A 24,415-nucleotide genomic window follows, 5' to 3' on the forward strand; every position below is an offset into this window, starting at 1 on the left:
TATCATTGAAATGTGGGGTGTTAATGATTACGGCTGTGTTCTTTTGAAACATTCTAAACAAAGTTATTATTTAAATGGTAAAAGGATTTTATTTTTTTAATGGGAGCTGGCTGTTCTAGTGTGTGAAAGACTGTGTTTATAGATATTTGGCTTCCTAATATTAACCTCTACCACTAACGTCTACACCTGCTGACTGCTAGATATTGTGGGCTTAAAATATGTATCTCCTATAGCAATCCTCTGAGTAAGAGTTGTTATTCCCATAACAGCGAATGATAAGAGCAGCCAAAACTTACATGGTATTACTATGCCCCTATTCTAAGCCATGTTTCTCAAAGTGGCACTGTTGACATTCTGTCCAAATAGTTCTTTGTGGTGGAGGGCTGTCCTGTGCATAGTAGGGTCACACTAACATCTTTTACCCTCTCTCTATCCCATAGTTACTGGAATCACTCTCCGCTTCCCCAGTTGTGACAACCGAATAGTCTCCAGATATTGCCAAATGTACTCTGGGGATATAAAAACCCCTTCCCTTGCCCTCCTTTCTAACACTTGCCATCAACCCTTTTAAGTCATACAAGTGATTATTTCTGTTTTACAAATGAAGAAATATTAAGCCAAGAGTGATTTAGTTATCTGCCTCAGGTAACACAGCTAGCACCTGGTGGAGCTGAGGTTCAAACCTGACACTTCAGCTCTAGTCTGTGCTCTAAACAGATTCTGCCTCTCAGTTTACAGATGAGGAAACTAAGAAGCAGAGCTCAGGTAACTTGTTCCAGATCCAGATGACAGAGCTAATAAATGGTGAAAAATGGAAGTGAAAGTCGCTCAGCCACATCTGACTCTTTGTGACCCCATGGACTGTATGTAGCCCGCCAGGCTCCTCTGTCCATGAGGATTCTCCAGGCAAGGATACTGGAGTGGGTTGCCCTTTCCTTCTCCAAGGGATCTTTGCGACCCAGGAATGGAACCCACATCTCCAATGGGTTCTTTACCACTGAGCCACCAGGGAATAAGTGGTGAAAGCAGGATTCAAATCCAGGTCTGAGTGAATTCAAAGCCTATGTTCTAACATACTATGCTGATTGTTATTAACATGCCTAAGAATTGCTTGTTAAAGTGCAGATTTTCGGCCCCCCCACCACAAGGGACTGATTTTACAGCTCTGGGGTTTGACCCAGAAATTTGCATTTATACAAACACCCCACGTGATTCTGATGCAGTTGGTCCTAGGGCCACAATTTGAGAAGCTGTTTTTCACTGCCTCCCTCTCTGCAGAGAGGAGCAGGAAAAATTATAAAGGGAGTAAAATGTAAGAAGTGAGGAGGAAATTTTTTAGTAAAGGAGTATCATTGCTCAGAAGTGATATGGCTGAACAGGGGAAATAAAATAATTTAAGTAGTCACAGGTGAGAGATTCATAACAGGCTATTAAAAAAGGGAGGGAGTGCTTTGGGACCAATCCTTAGCTTCTGAGGTTTATTCTTAGATAAAATTATACAAACTTGCAACATGTTAGGAAATGAGGATAAAGGCTAGTACGACATTTCTGATTTTGATTAGAAGGCCTGGTTGGCCGAAGACCATTCTGAAAACAGGAAATGGCATCTGTGACACCAGCAGTAAGTCTCCCAGCATGCAGAACTGTTTCAGTTCTTCACATTAACAGAGGCCAGAGGTGAACACAAAAGCCAGGCCCCTTTGACTGAAAAAACTGCTCCAAGACAGACCACAGCAACTGCACTTTCTACCCACCCTGCAGGGGACTCTTCTTAAAATCTCTCTTCCATTCTGCTATTCCTCTGTTCTTCATCAGCCATAGGTCCTGTGGTCAGGTATTGAGGTCAGGTCCAGACCACCTGTAGGACTTCAAAGCCCTTCACTATGAGGTTGCAACATATGTTTTCATCTTTATTTCAAGCTTTCTGAGACCCGATCCTTCAGCTTCAGACAATGTGTTGACATCGTACATTGGACACACCATATTCTTTATCTTTGTGTACCTGCTTTCCCCTCTTAGAGCTGCCTCCCTTCTTCTTTCCATCTATTCCAAACTCAGTCAGTCATTGAGACTGTTCAAATCTCAATTACCCATGATGTCTTATTGTCCATGAGGACTCTTCCTTCCCTGAACACCCATGGCATATGTTATAAACTGTTTGTATCTCCTCCAAATTCATATGTGGAAACCCTAAACCTTGGTGTGACTGGAGTTAGAGATGAGGGCCTCCAAGGAAATAATTAATATTAAATGAGGTCATAAGGATAGGGCACCCTAACCCTGTTAGAGAGGACTTGTGTCCTTTTAAGAAGAGGCACCAGAAGGTTTGGTTTCTGTCTCTGTACCTATTAAGGAGGAAAGGGAGGACACAATGAGAAAGTGGTCATCAAGTCAGAAAGAGCCCTCACCAGAAACCAAACTGGCTGGAACCTTAATCTTGGACTTCTGGCCTCCAGAAGTGTGAGAAAATAAATCTTTGCTGTTTAAGTCAACTGTGGTGTGTTGTTATGGAGCCCAAGCTAAGGCAGCAAGGACTGAGGATCCCAGAAAGCACTCAGTAAATGGGTATTGAATAAACCCAATCAGGTGGGATCTGGCAAGGCACTAGAGAATGGCACCAGGATCTGTATCCACACAGCTCCCAGCAAAATTTCTGCTGGTTTCACTATGGAGGATGGGACTGGGACAGGTTCCAGCGAGGAGCATCCAAATGGAGGAGGTTCCTCTCCACAGTTAGGAAGGCAGAGGGAAAGGGCATCTTCCCTGGTGCAGAGTGGCGCTTCTGCACGCACCAGCAGCATGAAAAGGCCAGTGGCTGATTCCTGATGCTGTTTCACTCTGTGATAACTAGGAGCTGCTGTGGGGAGCTGACCAGTGTGCTCCACTATTACCACTCTGCTTTTTTTCAGGCAAGCCCTTCATCCTGCTACTAACAAATCACCATTAGAGAGGCACCATACGAGGATAAACTGCTTGTCCTGGAATTAAACCTTTAAATATCACCTGATGACTCTAATCAATACTCGACTGCAGTTATATTAAGTAATCACTGACTGAAAACTGGCCTAGAGGTCTGAATAAAGGCCGAGAGATTAGAAACTCAGATTTAATTTCAGCTCTGCCACCAATGCTAGTCTGTCCCTGTCTCCCATTATTCATCTATAAAATGGGTGTAGTGACATTTACAGGAGTGTATATTAACTAGGAAATTCACATGAAGTGCCTTGAAGAGAGTGAACAACTGTGCCAATGTTGAGTACTTCAAGATTGCTTGAAGTCAATGCATCAGTACACCTCACTGTGGCCCTTAGTGGTCAGAGACATGCCTTCCTGCACTCAGGCTGACTTTATAAAGGACATGATAGACTCCAACAGACTCAATAATCACCCAAACAATGCAGTAAAAAGTACTCAGAGGCCAAAAATCTCTGAAGTCAGAGTCTGGCTCTGCCACCCACTTGCAGAGTGGACCTGGGACTATCAATGAGCCGCTCTGTTTTCAGTTTCCAATAAAATAGGAAGAATGCACTATCAGAGAGATACTAGGACAAGTGAGATAACATGAATGAAAATTGAGAATTATATAATAAGATACTGGTATTTGACTTCAGATTCATTAGGTGAACAAGGAAACAAAGTTGACCTGACAAACAGGGGAATTTGCAGTTTGATTCTTCACTTTGGACTACATTCATTATGAGACTCAAAACAAGTCAATTTAATTCTCTGGATTTTCAATCACCTCCCCAAAGGGAAAGGAACATAAAAAGCTCTCTGAAGACCACCCCACAACCATCCTATATCATCCTTTGATTACAATAAAATGAGATACTCATTCATTTTCTCTAAAAGAGGATTATTGAAAAATTGAATAGTAAGGACTTTACAAACTCATCTAAACTTCAGGAAAAATAGTTCAGCAAATGCAGATGTGATTTTTATAAATGCTGATAGTCCAGAAGTTTCTTTAAAGCAAAGAACATGATCAGGAGAAGTAGCAACTACTTTCAGCTTCTGTCTCCAGTTTTTTTCTTTATGAGAAATAGGAACTTGGTCTTCAAGTTCTTAGGATCAGTTTAGTCTTAAGCAGGAAAAGATGACTTTGACAAGTTCTCTTAGCAAAGAGTAGAGATAATGCAAATTAAGATATAATTAGAACACATCTGAAACTAATATAACATAAATCAACTATTATTCAACTAAAAAAAAGTGTTAAAAAATTTTTTTTAAAAGATTGTCCATATCAAAAGAGAGAGAGAGAGAACTGGAGCATACACATTAAAAAGAAAAATTCAAGCTTCTAGCTGAACTTTCCAGAGAAGGACATCACATTGTATCATAATCTAGGAAGTATTTGAACTTCTCTGTCCATACTCCATGTGCATACACACATGTATATTAAGAGACTCAGACTCTGGTTACTTTAGTGAGCAGCAAACATGTCTAGCATTTGGCCAGAACGGCCAACAGGCCACCAGCATGCCTGACTACAGACAAATCAGATACTATAGTTTAGTCCAGCAGTCAGAAAACTTTGTTATGAAGGGTCAAATAGTAAATAGCTTAGACTTTACAGTCCATGTGTGCCTTTTGCAACTATTCAACCCTGCTTTTGGAGAAGGAAATGGCAACCCATTCTAGTATTCTTGCCTAGAGAATTCCATGGACAAAGGAGCCTGGAGAACTACGGTTCACAGGGTCGCAAAGAGTTGGACAGGGTGACTAACACACACACACACAACCCTGCCATTATGGTACAAAAGCAGCTGCAGATACGTAAAAAAAATGAGTGTGGCTGCTTTTCAATCAAACTTCATTTATAGAAACAGATAAAAGGTTGAATGTGGCCCACGGTTCATAGTTTGCCAATTCCTGATCTATACCCCTGAAACTTGGAGTGGATTAGAGGGGCTCTAAGGATTGACTCCTGCATTATTGAGGAATATAGCTGAATTCTAAGGACTCTAAGAAGGTCAAAAAGGTCTTGGAAGGGTCTAAGAAGGTGTATATAGATGACTAGCATTCCTAGGAGAGCAATGGTGTGCCAAACCTAATCTGCCTGTCCAAAACGGAAGCTGCTGCAGTTTGGATAGAATCCCAGCAATATGGGGCAGAGCTGGATTCCTGAACTGGTTCTGGGAGTCCCAGAGAAACTGGATTTACATGGTATCCAAGAGTACATGGTAGGGGTGTTTGCTAATTAGGAACATGATCTTCAGGGCTGGTGGAGCTAGAAAGGTTAGTCAAAGTGTAATAGGGAAGAGTCAATTTTGACTCTTCTATGCAGAATTTGTTTCTTTGACTTTAACCCTTGCTTTTTTCTTTTTTGCCACTTTTGTTATTATAATCATACATAATGGTCTGCTTCAGCGAACCCTGTCCCCTCTGTCGGACCCTTAAACTAAAGTGTCTTTTTTAGCTTACAGGGAGATCATTTGACCCTGGCTACCTGTAAATGACCGCAAGAAACTAACACACTTCCTGCCTAAGGTCTGCCGTTCTAGGAGATATCTGCAAGAGTCAAACGGCCTTTTCACTTTGTTTCCCTACCTCCCCCCATCTCTGATCCAGAAAAGAACCTGGCATCCAGACCCCGACAAGATGGTTATTTTGAGACATTAGTCTGCCATCTTCTCAGTCAGTCAGCTTTCCAAATAAAGTTGTATTCCTTGCCTCAACACCTTGTTTCTTGGATTCACTGGCCCTGCCTGCAACAAGTAGAGCAAGCTTGAATTCAGTTACAAAAATTCAAGAGGCCATTTCAGGGGGCAAATGATATCCTTAACTTCAGTTGAGAGTGTTATAGTTATTTTAGGCAAGTTACAGTTATTTTCTCAGTCGTTGACTGTTTTTCTAACTGATTAGAAAGAAAAAATTTTAAGCTAATTTTTGTTTCTTTCATGGGCTGAGCAGCACAGTATGGACTCTTAGCAGCACAGAATCTTAGTTCCCCAACCAGGGATTGAACCTGTGCTCTGTGCAGTAGGGGACTTTTCAGGTGGCACAGTGGTAAAGAATCTGCCTGCCAAGCAGGAGACACAGGTTTGATCCCTGGGTTGGGAAGATCCCCTGGAGAAGGGAATGGCTACTCACTCCAGTATTCTTGCCTGGGAAATTCCATGGACAGAGGAGCTCAGTGGGCTACAGTCCATGGGGTCGCAGAGTTGGATGTGACTTAGCAACTAGACAACAGCAACAAACAACCCCTGGAGTGGAAGTACAGAGTCTTAACAACTGATCCACCAGGGAAATCCTTTGAGCTAAATTTTTAAGAACATGTATGTGACTGGCAATAGATACTGTCTACCAATCATGGAATAAATAACAATTTTAGTCAATTAATCAAGAGCTTATCACCAGTTTATGGAAAAGACTACTAAAAGGGGATACCTTGGGAGGAAGTAAATTGAATCCAGAAGGGAAGAATGAAATAAAGATGGAAGAGTTTTTTTTTTTTTTAACATGATAAACATGTGAATAAATCTAAAATAAAAAAAGATGATGTGATGTGATGGGGAGTGACTGAGGGTGGGGGAAGTTTCTTACGATTGAGTAGCCAGTGAAGAATTTTCTGAAGGAGTGACATTTAAATTGAGAGCTGAATGACGAGGAGTCAGCCATGCTAAGATCTGAAAGAAGCATACCAAACAGAGTGAACAGCTGATAAAAAGGGATTAGGCTTGGCATGTTTGAAGAACAGAAAGAAAACTCCTACTGTGAGAAGTTCATGAGTAATGTGGTGAGTAAGAGACAGGTTATACCAGTAGTTAGAGGTCAGATTATGTAGGGACTTCTTTCACTGTGTTGAAACAATGAGATTTGCATTTAAAAAATATATACTATGGAATATTACTCAACCATAAAAAGGAATGCATTTGAGTCAGTACTAATGAGGTGGATGAACCTAGAGACTATTATACAGAGAGAAATAAGTCAGGAAGAGAAAGATAAATATCACATATTAATGCATATACCTGGAATATAGAAAGATGGTAATGATTAACCTATTTGCAGGGCAGCAATGGAGGTGAAGACATAGGGAATAGACTTGTGCACACAGTGGGGGAAGGAGAGCGTGGGACAACTTGAAAGAGTAGCACTGATACATATATATTACTATATGTAAAACAGATAAACAGTGGGAATTTGCTGTATGATGCAGGGAGCTCAAACTCTGTGCTCTGTGACAACCTAAAGGGGTGAGATAGGGTGGGAGTCAGGAGGGAGGGGACATATGTATACCTGTGACTGAATCATGTTGATATATCACAGAAACCAACATAATATTGTAAAGCAATTATCCTCCAATAAATGCATTAAAAAAAAAGAAAAAAAAAAGAATACACGGCTGTTCCAGAGAAATTAGATTAAAAGGGGCAAGAGATTAGGCAGGTAGATCAATTAAGAAAACGCTTTAGTAGGCCAGGTGAGAGAAAATGGTGGCTTGGACCAGCATGGTAGAAGAAGAGATGGAGAGAAGGAAATAGATTTGTGATATGTTTTGGAGGTTGAGTCAACAACACTTGGTGATATTTTGGATGTAGGGGATGAGTGGAAGAGAAGGATCAAAGATGACTCCTAGTTTTCTAATCTGAGCAACTAAATGGATGGTGGGACCATTTAGCAAGGCAAGGCTTGGGATAGAATAGATTTGTAGGGAAAAATCAAGAGTTCTGTTTTGGACACATTTCATTTGAGATATCCAGTTGTTTAAGTGGAGATATCAAATGGATAGCTGTAGGTTGGGAAAATCCCCTGGAGAAGGGAAAGGCTACCCACTCCAGTATTCTGGCCTGGAAAATTCCATGGACTGTAATAGTGCATGGAGTCGCAAAGAGTCAGACACAACTGAGTGACTTTCACTTTCACTTTCATGTGAATCATAGGTGAAGAGATCAGAAATGGAGATATAAATGTAGGCGTCAAAAGAATATACATAATATTTAAAATCTTGATGATGTTTAGCTAGGGGTTAGCCATTCAAGTTTAAGGAATTCTTTTGGCACATGTTTCAAGGGAAAAAAAAAACACCTTTATCTTTTAGAGATACATATTGAAATACTTACAAATGAAATGATGCCTGGTATTTACTTCAAAATAATGGGGGGAATGGGATGAGGTTTGGGTGAACAAGACTGGCCATAAATTGATAACTGTTGTGGTTTTAGGGTAAGTGGTGGTTCATTTTATGAAGCTATCTACCTTTGTGTATGTTTAGAATTTTCTTTCATAAAAAGTTTAAAATAAAATAAGGGGAATTCCCTGGTGGTTCAGGGACTGGTTAGGACTTGTGCAGTCACTGCCGAGGGCCTGGGTTCAACTTTGGTTGGGGAACTAAGATCCCACAGGTTGTGCAGTGTGGCCAAAGCAAGCAAGAAAGAAAGAAACCGAAAGGAACTATTTTATTTATGGTCTCCATTAAAAGTGGCAGAAGCAGAGATGGAGAGATAAGAAATAAATTTGGGATTAAAAGTGGTCCTCCATTAAAGGTGGTACTGAGGTAACAATTTCACAGTCAACATTTTAAACAAGATGCTCAGAAAGAAAGCCAGAATAACCAGAGGCACATGAGGAAGAGGATAAGTAAGATTAATCAGGTAGACAGAGGTCACACATATAGGGCCTTCAGTGTGGGGATATGACTGGGCTTACATTTAAGAAAGAGCACTTGGCTATTATAAGAATAGAATGCTGGAGAAAAACATTAAGCAAAGATTATCTTAAATTCTGATATCCTAAGCATAATTTGTAAAGAAGTCAACTGATATTGCTAGGTATTGTACAATACTTTACAGATATCTATTTAGTCCTCATGATGTCTCTTTAAGGTAGGTAGTCCTCATGATGTCTCTATAGTACATGCTGGGGAGCTTCAGCTCAGAGAGGTGAAGTCAAAAGTCACGCAATTACAAGTGGCACAATTCAAACTAAAATCTTTGTCTGACTTCAGTGATTCATTTTTCTCACTACACAATATTACGGACATGCTATGGACACCGAAGAGTTGCAGAGATGGTAGGTAAACTAGTGCTTCTAAAAACTATCATGGAGAAATTCCCACCTGGTCACAGACCTGACTAACCACTAAATTAATTTCTCTTGATCCAGACTAGTTGGATAGAAATGATGACTATGGATACATTCTTGAGCCAAAATTTGATTGGTATTGTTGTCACCAACATCTTCTACTTCCAATTCATCTTTAATACTACTGCCAGAAAAGTTTTTAGATCACACAACTTTCCCCCTTGAAAGCTGTTTCTGCTACAAAATTTATAACATAAAGGCCAAACATTTCAATGTAGTATGCAAGGCTCTTCACAGTCTTTCTTAGCAGTTCTTAAACTTTTGATTCTCTTAAAAGTTATTGAGAACTGTAAGGGCTCTTTGTTTTTGTAGATTATAGCTATTGACATTTATTTTATTAGAAATTAAAACTGAAAAATTAAAAAATGATTAAACCATTTAAAAACAGTAAACCTTTAAATATTAACCAAAATATTTTTTTCCAAACCTCTTTAATATTATGGCTTTACAGAAGACCGCTGGATTCTCGTATATGCCTCTGCATTCAATTTGCTCTGATATGTTTGCTCTGGTTAAAGTATATGAAAAATATCTGGTCACATCCATGTATGCAGGTGGCAAGGGAATATTAATAGTTGTCTAGATAATCTTGGATATTCTTCTTTGGTACTATACCAGATCTTGGTTAAGTGGTAGTTTCTTAAAAGTTACCTGCAATACGAAATCTCAAACCATATCAATGAACTTTTTGTACTCAGTTACATTAAATTCATTGGTTTAACTTGCAGTTTCAATGGATCTTTTACTCATGCATAATTCTGTAACATCCTAAATGGGATCATTTGGAAGTAATTGGTTCACTGAGTTATGTGGATCTTCCAAATGTTGACACATTTCATTACAAAATTAAAAAAATGTTTTTTGCTAATGCCACCAGCAATCTCATCAGAAAAAAAATGTTTAAGTATTATCAGGCTGTCATGGTAGCAGATACAAATTTTCAAAAATTCTTATTTTTGTGTGAAAGCATGAATTTTATCATGGATGAGAAATACTGTCAGTTGTTTTCCTTGAAGTAATAGGCTCACTGTGCTCATTCTCAAGAAAATATCCTCCAAACACCCAATTCTGAATAACCACAGCTGGTCTGCCACTTGTTCTTTTAAGATGGTCCATGAAAAAGAGGCTAGTTCAGCTTTGTAATTCAAATTTTGAAACTTCAACTATTTAGCAAGTGGTTTTCCTTGAGACGACCATACTTTGGTATGCAGCATAAATACTTTCTGTGTACTTTTCATTTTATCACACGGAATTTTTTAACAGATACGTACTCAAGGGTTGAGATTTAATAAGATGTGCTACTTCATCAAGGACATTCTTAAGTAAAACTGATGTTTGTTTTTCTAAAACTACTGGAACCATATGGTGCCATGGTTTTGATTTGCACAGGTGTAAGTGGTTTTACCCATTATTGTTTTTGCATCTTCACTGCAAATGTCAATATACTGAAAAAGAAAAATAATGTCTTGGTATTATTAAGAAAATGGTGACTTTTTCACGGTCATTATTTGACCTTGCATGCACCACATCTGAAGAACCACTGCTTTACTCATTATTCTTTTCCAGTCACCTGTCTTGCTTCTGTTTGCCATCATCATCTCTGTGACTTTGCATATATTGTTCCTTCGCCTACAGTGTGTTCATCAGCCAGCTGGCAAGATCTCATTTGTCATTTAATACCTGGTTTGTATTTCATTTCTGAGAAGCTGACTTCAGGTCTTTTAAGCTGATTTAATCACTCTGTTTTTTGTGCTTCTGTGTCATTCTGAGTATACACTGTTTAAGCATTTATCACATTGAGGGCAGAGGGTCTAGTAATATTTTTAAGCACCTACTATGTGCCAGACCCTGTGTTAAGTCTTTTATATGTTACTATTATATCCCCAAATTAATTACAGACTGAAGGTTCAGACAGACAGCTGAAACCGAAGTCAAACCCACATCCACTATTTCAGCAGTGTGATAATCTTTACCCCTGTTTATCCCTATGGCACATAGACAGCACAGTTAAGACATTCAACTTATGTCCCTTGAACAGTCAAATAAATGAGCTTCGTAAAAATCTCAACTCATAATGCAAGGCTCTACAAAGTCTCTCATCTTTCAGAGCCTAGGGTTTGGCCTTTGGTACAGTATTTTTCATTCTTTGTGTACCATTTAGATTTGGAATCTTCATTTACTTATAGAAAAACTTGCATTTTCATTTCTTCCAGCAATGTGTTCCCAGCCGTGGGATGGTAATTTAATGATCACATTGCCATCAAGCTGGAAACACAAATGTTGACATTTGACAGTAATGTTTTTCCTCTCAAAGTTGCTTCAAGTAAATACTAATGGTGTATCCAAGTAAATGGAATAATTATTGAAAAAGCAAATGGTGTATATTTTTCAACATGAGTATTCAAGTTTTAAACTCTCCAAAAAGTTTTTTTTTTCTTTTTTTTTTTTAAAAACCTATTTAACACTAATATCTCTTTTTCTACTTAGTCTGGGACATTATGAAATGTGAAAATTCCAGTGTGCCTCTAAGAAAAGCTTAATGCCTCAAAATTTCTTTATTTAAACTATAGTACATATCTTGAAAATGGGAGGACGACCAGTGGTCCTCAAAGTATGGCCCCAGGATTAGCATCATCATCATCATTTGGGAACTGTTAGAAGGACCCAACTCAGACCTACCAAGTCAAAAAACTCCGGGGGCCTGGCCTGGCAATTTGTGTTTTAATAGTCCTCCAGTTACTGAGACACATGGTTAAATCTGACAACCAGTGGGGTAAATGCACTGCATCTTTTGGATAAATGGATGCTACCTGTAAAGAACTAATACATTGTAGAAGTTATGATTGGGCTATATGCCAACAAACCTTTGACAATATAAGCTGTTTAGCAAGAGGTCTGCCATGCCAAGGGTCCAGGTTATCCTCATTCCCGCACACGGTGGCATGCAGCCGAAGTAGAGAATCTCATTCCACTGAACAGAAGCCAAATTATTCCTTGACTCTGCCTTCCAGGATGTGGATAAACACACCACAACCATACTTAATGAGGAGTAAAGACATTTATTGATTTTCATGAACCATCTGCCATTCTGTCATAGGTAACTCCAGCCATGTACTGTTTAAATTGCTTCTTTTCTAAATAAAACAGCAACCTGCAATACATGTGTTTTATTACTACTGGAGTACAATATTCTATCATCTACTTTCAGCTACTAATGACAAGACTATTCTTCCCAGAGATGTATTACCACTATTCTACTTGCTTTGTTATTACACGAATTTAAGGAAAACAGTAACTTCTTAGCATTTTGATAACTAGTTGCAGGTATGTATAAAAAGCTTATTTTAGCAAAGAATATATATAGAATTTCCTGGCATTTTGCTAGAAGAAATGAAGGCATTAAGGGTTGATTTTTATTTACATTTTTCTAAAGAAAAGCTGATGAGAGACTCTGTCCTGAACCAGAGTTTTCTGTCTTTGCTGGGAGAAGGCCAGACCTGGGAGAGAAGGCTCACTGTAAATCAAGAGGCAGGAAGACTCAGAATCAGATGAATGGAATACTCAGGGTGTATCTTTGTAAGAGTAAAAAGGGCAGGGGATACAAGGAAATCATCCCATTTGTTACAAACCTGGATAACAGTTCCTTGTTCTTATTGGAAGTACATTAAGTTTGCTTAAAATACAAATGAGAAAGAAAAAACCTTACACTTCCTAAACATAAATGTTTATGTGAATGATTACAAGTGAAAGTACAAAAACTTTGTTTGATTCTATGTACATTAACAATGCAACATTATAGGAAGAATAAAAGTTGCAGAGTGAGACAGATCAGGGTTTGAATTCTGGCTCTGACAATTACTAGATGTGTGTATCTGGCCAATTTTTAATTTCTCTGGTTTTCAGCTTATAGGGCTATTACAAGGATTTGATATAAATATTTGGGATATGACTTATAAAGGATAGGTGATCAACAGACAGGTATTCAAGTATTAAAGTAAATTGATGCTTAGAGAACTGGTGTGGGTGTGCAGTTTGCCTAGTTGGATTGAGAATTATACCACTTGGTCTCAATCTCAATAACTAACTTCTATTATTTCGCCTATATGTTAAAAAACTATAAATTGCTTGCTGTTTCCCCAACCTTTCCATGACACATGAAATATGAAAGAAAGAGATAGAAGTAAAAAGAACAAACATTCCCCTAAAAAATAATCCATATAGACACAACACCTTAGTGAAAGCCAAAAAAAAAAAAAAAAATTGCTTAAAGAGTTTGATTTCACTTACAGTGAAGTAAAGAATAGTATCACCATTTATTCATTTGATCTTGTTTCCTCCTCATACTACCATAGCATTTCAAAGTAACATATTATTTACTGCTAGTAAAGTGTTACAAATTTGTTTTTCTATGTTAAAGTTCCTCTGCATTTACCAGAATGCAGCAGACTACTTTAGCTAAAGATCCAGAGCAATAAAACTTGTCCAGTGCAATATGATCATTTTAATAATATTCTACTCTTGGAATGCAGTTATAAAGATAGATGATGGCCACTGAGTGCTATTTACAACACAAAAATGGCTCTCATACAATCTTAAAGATGCAAAAAACTCAGCAACTGAAAATATGTTTTAAAAAATTCCTATATTCCACAAGTAGATTTTACATACCTGAGAATTTTCTTAGGAATCTGTGATGGAGATGAATGACTCCTTTTCTTCTTCTCTGAGTCCTGTAGTGACCCCTCCCCTGCTCCACCCTTCTCTGTGACTGCTGACTGCTCTGCCCTGGCTTTGCCCTGATCCATGCTGAGCTGGCCTTGGGCAGGGTCGCACCTGTACATGAAGACAATGGCTGGCTTCTCGCTGGATTCTCCTTTTGCCTCTGTGAACCAGTGATGGCGCTGAACTGGAGGAGGTGGCAGCATGTGGATGACTGTGCCATCCAGGCCCACCAGTTTCCCCTTCTCCCGGTCTTTTTCTTTGTCATCCTCCTCGTCTGTTTTCCGACGGCGGAAGAAACTTTTAAATGAGATCCAGCGTTTAGGTTTTGCATCAGCTGCCCGCCTGCTGCCTTCAGAGTGCAGAACTGATTCAGCTTCGGTTGACCTGGTCGGGCTGGTTGGCTTGGTCCAGTTGGTGAAATGCCTCTGCAAAAGGTTACTTGCATGGTAAGGGGAGGAGGTCGAGCGTGGTGGGGGAAAGGGGGCTGGTGGCTCGCTTTGGGGGTTCGTCACTAATTTGGAGGGAGGGGTGGCGACTGGCTTTGTGAGTGGATCTTTCTGTGGCTTGGTGGTAGGACTTTCTGTGGTCTGAGGTGCTTCAGCCTCAGCGCTGGGCTGGGACGTGAAGAGAGATTTGGGGCGCACCGGTGTACTCTTGGGTGTAGTCTTAGCAGCACCGGCATCAGGAGGAACTGCATAAAGCTCTTCTGCACTGCAAGCTTTAGGGCCAGACTGGGGCACTTCTGGAGGAGACTGCGGGGGCTGGATAGAAGCCACAATCTGAGAAAGCACAGTGCTTGCCTTCTCTCGGGTGCTACCGCCACTGCCCACCCCCTGAGGCTCCTGAGTGCCTTCTGCTTTGGCCACAGGCTCTTGAGTGGTTCTCTGGAGCTTTGTTGGTGAGCTGTGGCTAGAACTGTAGCTTCTCTGTGGTGAAGACTGACTTCTGTTAAGACAGCTGTTAAACTCCTGAACCTTCTGAGCCACTGAGCCCCTTTTACGCTCTGTGCTGTTTGAAAACCCTTTAGCTTGGGGACATTCAGTGGGTTTGCTAGTAGTGTTATCAGACGCTTTGCTCTCAGTCTCTATTTCTTCGTAAGTGTGGCTTATTACACTTGTGGTTTTCTCCTTCACTGAAAGTTCTCCACTGGTTCCGAGAAAACTCTTGTAAATGGCTAGATTGTCATACGCATTTGGATTGATTACAATGGGAACTTTGATAGCATTTTTGGAACTCCGAGCGTAAGTTGGCTCATCATGAATGATAATTGGAAAAGGTGGCATACCAGCATTGTTATAACTGTTAAATTTTATTTCAGACAAATTGGGTGACTTCACAGGGATGGTTTTGGAGGAAACATTTGTAGCTGTGGGTGAAGTAGGTGCTGATTTGTGACAGATTTTCCTTGGAGGGACATTGGGTCCAGTCCCACTGCTGATTAACTCCACTTTAGGTATCTTCTGTCGTGGACTGGTGCTGGAAGTCCATACTTCCTGGTAGCGAATGGCACTGGATTTTTGGAAATGGGAACTTATGTGTCCTGATGTCAATGCAGGTGATGTCACCGGAGAGTTTGGAGTAGAAGATGAGCTTTTAGCCTTGGGACTATGAGCATGGCCCTCAAGGTGCTCACTGGCCATAGCTGCTGACACATCCACGACAGTATACGGCTTGCACAAAGGCTGCTCCAGACTCACAACTCGGTAGGGCTTTGCTTGCTCTTCCACAGGAACAAGATTTATGGTTACTGCCTGCCCAGCAATATCTGTAGAGGCTTTACTTTCTGGCTTCTCCGTCTGTACGGCAATCTTGCCATCCTTCTCTTCTAATCGGAGAGCAAGGACTGCTTTGTGTGTCTCTGGAACTTTTACCGAGCTTTTAGAGGCTTGTGAGGAGTCCTTTTCCTGGTCATTACCAGAGAGGCTTTCATAATTGGGCTCACTTTCCTTCAAGTCCTTAGAATCTCCCGGGTTACCAGGAGCAATTCCCCCATTACAGATCTTCTGGGATAAACTGCTGGCTGTCTCAGAACGTGATTCTTCTGTTAAAGAGGAATCTGGGGATGTGGAGTCGGATGACACCATGCTCTGAGTGCTTCCTGGTCCATAGGAGACCACAGAATTCTCTTCATAACCATTCAGGATTTCATCATAACTGTCATCATAGTCTACAGCACAGATTCTTTGCAGAGATTTATTTCGCAGGGGGACGGTATTCCATTTTTTGTCCACGAAGAATCGCACCGGAGACAAAGTGTTTGCCCGAAAGTTGGCAAAGCGAGGTTGCCCTCTCATGCGAATCTCCATGGCCAGCAGTTCCTCATCACTTTCATCCCAGCTCTCGTGCTCCTCCTCCATGTTACTCAAAAGCACATCTTCCTCGCTCTCTTCACCACTAGAAAACTCTGGGTAACAGAATCGACCCCCTTCATTACTGATCACTTCTGTGCTCCCACTCAGAATAACGTGCTTGCCCTGAGTATCCTTCATCCCGCCCATCATGCAACTTGGTGGAAGCTTCCTTTCCAGGGATCGTTTATAGCAATCATTTATTCTTCCTAAGAATGTCTCTCTGGAGTTAGTCTCATTTTCTTTTGCTTGAGGGGTGGTATCCAAGCCTGCTATCTCCTTTAATACCTCAGTTAGTCCATTATTGTTATTTGAAATCTTCTTTGCACTATCGTTATTCCCATAAGGCTTAGGGACATGGCTAAATCCTTCAACATCATCTTCATTATTATTATTAAGTGGTTTCTGATTCAAGGCCATCCTGTTTCGGTTCCATCCTATGACGACAGGTTTATTCTCACAGTGTTCTTGTATACTAAGCTCACCACACACACTTTGCCCATCTGCCACCATCATAGTCGGCTTCACGGCGATGGTGGGTTTTTTAGCCACAGGAGGCCGGAAGTTTCCAGTGTTCCTGATTCGGTGGTTGTTACTGTGGTTGGCATTAGTTTTATTGCCATGGGTGATGGGTGCCTTCTCAGGGTCTGGGGGCAGCTGGTGTAAACTTTTAGGTTTAAAGCAGTTCTTGCATTCACCAGGTTTCCAAACGTGTTCAGTAAAGGTATTACAAGCAGACATTTTTAAAAATAGAACTTCACAGACAATGCTCTCTTTTCAGTGCATGGCAAAACTTTCATCTGTTAGTTTTCACCTCCCCTGTGTTCCTTAGCAGCTCTTGTAAGTGTGATCAACCTGATGGCAGAAGGGGGAGAGAAGAAGAAAATATGAATGGAAAAGGTACTATGAGGTTTATTATGATGAATGATTAGAAAATATTGGCTCCTATTTTCCTTAAATCAAAAGACAGAGAAATAAACTAATTTGGTCACTTTATGAACTCTCTTTAGTTAATTAGCATTTTGAAATGCTAGTTTTTAAACCATAATTTTATGCATTCTCATTGAACCAAGTATGTATATATAATATTTCACTTGATGTCTCTGTGACAGTGATACTGTGAGCTTCCCCTCCTGGAAATGAAACCATTCTTTCTGTTATCCTCCAACCTAAAACTTCTTAGTCCATTGTGGGTTCCTCTTCTTTCGCCTACCCTTTATGTTTGGATACCTCATAGAAACTCCTTAAACACAATGTATCCAGGACTAATCTTTTGGCCACCTCTTTCCTCAACTGTTAAGATGCTTTTATACTCTAACCAGCCCTCCTCTACCCTTCAGGCCACCTTTTTCCTCTGTCTTTATCCTAATTCAGCTACGTCACTATCATCTACCTAGATAGCTAAGCTTCAACCTTCAGATCATCTTTGACACCTCTCCCACACTTCTAACTGCACATCCTAAATCCTTCTGTAAATTAGTCTTGCCAAGTTTATTTATTACATTTCACTGGAACTCCTTCCCATTATCAGACACTGCTGGTAGTTCACTCACCATCTTTTGCCTAGATTCCTACAATAGGTTGTTAACTGATCTCCATGCCAGTAGCCTCACCAATCTAACCTCTCTACCTTTGTTACTCAAACTATGGTCCTTAGTAGAGTAGTATCAGCCTCATCTTGAAGGCTGTTAGAAATGTAGTATCTAAAGTCCAATCCCAGTCCTACTGCATCAGAATTTGCACTTAGTGAATTCTCAGGTGACTCTAACATTCTCTACTACTATCAGATTGTTTTTTCTATAATGCTAAAATGTTCACCATATCACCTAGCTTAACTATTCTGTGGTTCAATATTACCTAATGCATTGACTCCAAAATGTCAGATAGGGGTTGCTAGATGGGTAAGAACCACCTGGGAAAACACTCAAAGTCAGTCTCTTAGGGAAGACTCCAGGAACCTGATCTTTAAACAAATTCTCCAGGCAATTCTATGTACACTGAGGTGTTGGAACCTTTGAGTTATCGGATGAAATACAAGCCTCTTAGGTTTTCAGGATATAGTCCTTGCCTCCCTTCTAGCCTTATGTCTTAAAAATCAACTAGTCTTTTCAAACTCTAAATCCCACTGGGCTTGGCTACTCATTTCTCCTCGGTATCATCAAAGTCACTTAGACATATCTCCATGAACTAGCACTTTCACTTTTAATTGTCTGTTTTCTCACTAGTTTTTGAACTTTTTAAAGCCTGGGCTATATCTTGTTCATTTCTATATATGTCTAATGTAAGGAGTTGGATGGGCTTTCCTGGTGGCTCAGTGGTAAAGAATCTGCCTGCCAATACAGGAGACATAGGTTTGATCCCTGGGTCAGGAAGAGTCCCTGGAGAAGAAATGGCAACCCACTCCAGTACTCCTCCTGGGAAATTCCATGGACAAAGGAGCCTACTGGGCTACATTCCACAGGGTTGCAGAGACTTAAGACATAACTTAGTAACTAGACAACAATAGCAAGGAGCTGGATAAACACTGATTGATTAAATGTGCTAGTTTTGAGGCTTATCTTTAAAAAAAAAAAAATCATGTGGCTCTCTCTCTCTCGTCTCTCTCTTTGACACAGTGCTACAGACCTTCCCACTACATTTCCACTTTGGATATTATAATAATGCTGGCAGTGGGCATGTACATGTAAGAACTATTTTAATAGCTGGAAAGTTTAACTTCATTCATGGACAATGACAGTGACCAGAATCTTTGGTTTGTCAGAAACACAGTCTTTCGTCAAGTTTCAGCACATTTATAAGAAAGGAAAGAACGTTTTCTTTAGCTAATATATACAAAGCTACATCCCTTGTAAACAACACTCACAGAGCACTCTGCCTCAGTGGAAGAAATGCAGACAAAGATCAAAGAATTCCACACAGAGAGTCCAATGACTTGGCCAAAAGCTAAGTTCATTCTTTGCTGGAGATCATGGAATGTCTTTTTTCAATAAAGTTAAAATATATTTTTCAAGTGTTTGTTTGAAAGTATTTATTTACTCTTTCAAATGTTCTAAAAGCTATATCCTTTGGTTGATAAAACCATTTCTTGCTATTCTTAGACTGAAACATTTTGAGCAAGGAGAACAATAGAATATAAAATTAGGCTGAAAAAGAGAGCAGGGTCCAGATCACATGGGGCCTTTTATAGCCTTTTAAAGTAAAGAGTTTCCTAAGGGCAGTGGGAACCCACCACAGGGTTTTAAACAGGGAAACAAAATGACATAATCTGCATTTAAAAAAGACAGCTTTGACCAAAAAACCTGAAATACTTAGGTATAAGTCCAATATAGTATGTGCAAAATCTCTATGCAAAAAACTAAAAGACTGATTAAAGAGATCAAAGACCTAAGTAAATAGAGAAATATATCAAGTTTTCTCAGTGTTGTTAAGATGTCAATTCTCCCCAAGTTGCTCTGCAGATTCAATGTAATTCCAACCAAAATCTGAGAGGATTTTTTTGTAGAAATCATCAAGTTGATTCTAAAATGTATATGGGAAGGCCAAGAAACTAAAATAGCCGGAAATAATTTCAGAAAAGAACAAAGTTGGAGGACTCATATTACCAGATTTCAAGACTTTTATAGTAATCCTGACAAGGTAGAACTGGCAAAAGGACAGAAATATGTATAGATGAGAGAAATGGGATAAACAAATTACAAACCATAGGGCAAATCTAGTCTATTGCATGTTTTTGTATGTTCATAAGCTAAAGATGCTTTAAAAATTTTTAAATGGTTGAAAAAAGTTAAAAAGTATTATTTTTTTGACAAGTCAAAATTATATGAAATTCATATTTCAGTGCCCATAAACGAAGTTTTATTGGCACATAGGCAGGTCCAATTGTTTGCATATTGTCTACCCTTATGGCAGAAAGTGAAGAGGAACTAAAGAGCCTCTTGATGAAAGTGAAAGAGGAGAGTGAAAAAGCTGGCTTAAAACTCAACATTCAAAAAACGAAGATCATGGCATGTCCCATCACTTCATGGCAAATAGATGGGGAAACAATGGAAACAGTGACAGACTTTATTTTCTTGGGCATCAAAATCACTGCAGATAGTTACTACAACCATGAAATTAAAAGACCTTTGCTCCTTGGAAGAAAAGCTATGACCAACCTAGATAGCATATTAAAAACCAGAGACATTACTTTGCTGACAAATGTCCATCTAGTCAAAGCTATGGTTTTTCCAGTAGTCATGTTTGATGTGAGACCTGGACCATAAAGAAAGAGCTGAAGAATTGGTGCTTTTGAACTGTGGTGTTGGAGAAGACTCTTGAGAGTCCCTTGGACTGCAAGGAGATCAAATCAATCAATCCTAAAGGAAATCAGTCCTGAATATTCACTGGGAGGACTGATGCTGAAGCTTCAATATTTGGCCACCTGATGTGAAGAACTGACTCACTGGAAAAGACCCTGATGCTGGGAAAGATTGAAGGCAGGAGAAGGGGACGACAGAGGATGAGATGGTTGGATGGCATCACCGACTCGATGGCCATGAGTTTGAACAAGTTGCGGGAGTTGGTGATGAATAGGGAAGCCTGGCGTTCTTCAGTCCATGGGGTCACAAAGAGTCGGACACGACTGAGTGACTGAACTGAACTGAACTGATGGTGGCTTTTGTGCTACAATGGAGAACTGAGTAGTTATGACAGACTATGTAGCACCCTCATCATTTTGCAGTGCTTTTCAGAACTCCACAAATTTCATTTCCACTGCCACATGAATCACTTGTATGAAAAGACATTTTCAAAGATAAAAACATGTGAATTTCATATAGATATGCATCAATAAATAAATATTTGTAATCAACTTTGATGACAGGAAACACTAACTTTGAACCCGAATGAAACAAAATTAATCATTGTTGATCTTAGCACAAACTATTTATCCCTCTCCTAAAAAAGAATTCCATTCTTCTTATTAAGTAGAGCTGTCTTACAAAAAAAAACTATCCCCAATTTTTGCATTTTGAATTTTGTAATGAAAATTCATGGAAATGTATTTTCTTTCTTGTTATACAAGTACCTACATAATAATATCTTGGTTTCTGCTTTTTCACCTGCAAAACCTAAAATATTTATGATTTGGTTCTTTAAAGAAAAAGGTTGCTGATCCTGGATATAGATCAGAACAGACATAGAAGAGAACTGAGACCAGAAATAGATCCACACAAATATAGTTAATTGATTTTTGATTAAAATGAAAAGGATACCTTTCAACAAATGTGCTAGAAAAACTGGATATCCATAGGCAAAAAAATGAACCTTAATCTACAGTCACACCTCAAATACAAAAATTAATTCAAAAGGGATCACAGATCTAAGTATAAAATGTAAAGCTACAGAACTTTTGAAAGCAAACATAGGAAAAATTCTTTGCAACTTTGGGATAAGAAGAGTTCTTAGATACAACACTAAATGCATGATCCATAGCGAAAAAACTGATAATTTAGTCTTTACTAAAATTGTTCTGACAAAGGTACTGATAAGAGAATAAAAAGACAAGCCACGGATAAGAAACTTTTTGCAATGTTCATATTTAACAAAGGACTTTGTATCCAGAATATACAAAGAAAACTTTCAAAATTCAAGAAAACAAATCCAATAAAAATAAATGCAAAAGATTTGAGCAGATACTCCACCAGAGGTAAATGGATTATATATCAACATGGGAAAGATGTTAAATATCATTAGTCATACAGAAATACAAATTAAAACTACAGTAAGTACTGCCATATATCTATTGGAATAATTAAAATAAATTAAAACCAAAAACTGGGGTTAAGGAGGATGTGATATGGAGCTATTGAGATACTTACCCAGTGCTAGTGGGAATGCTAATAGTTCAGTGACTTCAGAAAACAGTTTGGCAGTTTCTTATAAAGTTAAACATAAACTTTCCAGGTAACCCAGCGATTACATTCCCAGGTATGAAAACTTGTGTTTACACTAAACACTGTATGCAAAGGTTGACAGGTAAAAACTGAAAGCAATCCAAATATTGTATGGTGGTAGTTATATGCTTGCATGCATTCGTCACAACTCATAGAACTGTACATTTTTTAAAAAGGCATTTTATTACATGTAAATCAAACCTCAATAAACCTGACTTAAAAAAATAAAAGACTTTTGGATAGCAGCCATCCTGACTGGCGTGTAATGGTACCTCATTGTGGTTTTGATTTGCATTTCTCTGATGATGAGTGATGTTGAGCATCTTTTCATGTGTTTGTTAGCCATCTGTATGTCTTCTTTGGAGAAATGTCTGTTTAGTTCTTTGGCCCATTTTTTGATTGGGTCGTTTATTTTTCCGGAATTGAGCTTCAGGAGTTGCTTGTATATTTTTGAGATTAATCCTTTGTCTGTTTCCTCATTTGTTATTATTTTCTCCCAATCTGAGGGCTGTCTTTTCACCTTACTTATAGTTTCCTTTGTTGTGCAAAAGCTTTTAATTTTCATTAAGTCCCATTTGTTTATTTTTGCTTTTATTTCCAAAATTCTGGGAGGTGGGTCATAGAAGATCTTGCTGTGATTTATGTCGGAGAGTGTTTTGCCTATGTTCTCCTCTAGGAGTTTTATAGTTTCTGGTCTTACATTTAGATCTTTAATCCATTTTGAGTTTATTTTTGTGTATGGTGTTAGGAAGTGTTCTAGTTTCATTCTTTTACAAGTGGTTAACCAATAAATGCTGGAGAGGGTGTGGAGAAAAGGGAACCCTCTTACACTGTTGGTGGGAATGCAAACTAGTACAGCTACTATGGAAAACAGTGTGGAGATTTCTTAAAAAACTGGAAATAGAACTGCCATATGACCCAGCAATACCACTTCTGGGCATACACACTGAGGAATCCAGATCTGAAAGAGACACGTGCACCCCAATGTTCATCGCAGCACTGTTTATAATAGCCAGGACATGGAAGCAACCTAGATGCCCATCAGCAGATGAATGGATAAGGAAGCTGTGGTACATATACACCATGGAATATTACTCAGCCGTTAAAAAGAATTCATTTGAATCAGTTCTAATGAGATGGATGAAACTGGAGCCCATTATACAGAGTGAAGTAAGTCAGAAAGATAAAGAACATTACAGTATACTAACACATATATACGGAATTTAGATAGATGGTGGCGATAACCCTATATGCAAAACAGAAAAAGAGACACAGAAATACAGAACAGACTTTTGAACTCTGGGGGAGAACGTGAGGGTGGGATGTTTTGAAAGAACAGCATGTATATTATCTATGGTGAAACGGACCACCAGCCCAGGTGGGATACATGAGTCAGGTGCTCGGGCCTGGTGCACTGGGAGGACCCTGAGGAGTCGGGTGGGGAGGGAGGTGGGAGGGGGGATCGGGATGGGGAATACATGTAACTATATGGCTGATTCATGTCAATGTATGACAAAACCCACTGAAATGTTGTAAAGTGATTGGACTCCAACTAATAAAATAATATTAAAAAAAAAAAAAAAAAAAAATAAATAAAAGACAGTTCTGGCTGCTGTATATAGAATGAACTGGGGGAGAATAGTACAGGAGGCCAGGAGACTATTTAAAGGGCAGTTGTGGGCAAAATAAGATATGGCAAGGATCTGTATGAGGATGTAGCTTGAGGGAAAGTGGATAAAGGTATATGATGAAACCCTGGATTTTAGACATTGAGGTTTTAGGTTTATGTATTCAAGTGATTTGTAGGGCCATTTATTGAGACTGACGATTTTGGAGGAGGTATAACGTTTGGAGGGAAGATTACAAGTCCGTAATTTGTTAGCCCGCATACTACAGAGCAAGCAGTTGAGTTCAGGAGTCTGGGACACAAGGGCATTCTGCTATTCTTGTCTGTTTGGGAACTACTACCACAGGAACAGCTAGGCCCAAAAGAGAACAGAGTGAGCTCGGGAGGTAGCCTTGGTGGGTGACCCAGGGAGAAGGGGATAACCCCCAGAGTAAACTCAAAAATAACAGCCCATGGGTAATAACAGAGAAGCCAGATGAGGTTTCATTGTGTGGACCTCAAATGCTGCTGAGAGGTAACAGAGAATGAGAACTTGAATGTGCCTACTGGACTTGGCACTGTGAGCTCACTGGTGATCTCAGCCCAGATTATTCTGGTGCAGTGGCAGGAATGGAAAGCAGACTGTGGTGAGTCAAAGAGGGACAAGAGAGAGTAATTTTAGATAACTTTTTGGCAAAGTTTAAATGGGAGGTAGAAGA

At 39.4% G+C, this 24,415-nt stretch overlaps 1 protein-coding gene across 11 annotated transcripts in view; it reads right to left on the bottom strand.

The window, feature by feature from the left end:
* The window catches only part of PEAK1 (pseudopodium enriched atypical kinase 1), a 309,359-nt gene that overhangs the window by 52,191 nt on the left and 232,753 nt on the right, over positions 1 to 24,415 (bottom strand). For all 11 annotated transcript variants that reach the window (XM_065906976.1, XM_065906968.1, XM_065906966.1 and 8 more), the window contains one exon: positions 13,756 to 17,012. In XM_065906976.1, the coding sequence (XP_065763048.1) occupies positions 13,756 to 16,898 (3,143 nt within the window). In that variant the 5' untranslated portion in view covers positions 16,899 to 17,012. The remainder of the gene's footprint in view (positions 1 to 13,755; positions 17,013 to 24,415) is intronic.

Source organism: Muntiacus reevesi, chromosome 15 (assembly GCF_963930625.1).
Source record: "Muntiacus reevesi chromosome 15, mMunRee1.1, whole genome shotgun sequence".
In the NCBI taxonomy this organism is placed as follows: Eukaryota; Metazoa; Chordata; class Mammalia; order Artiodactyla; family Cervidae; genus Muntiacus; species Muntiacus reevesi.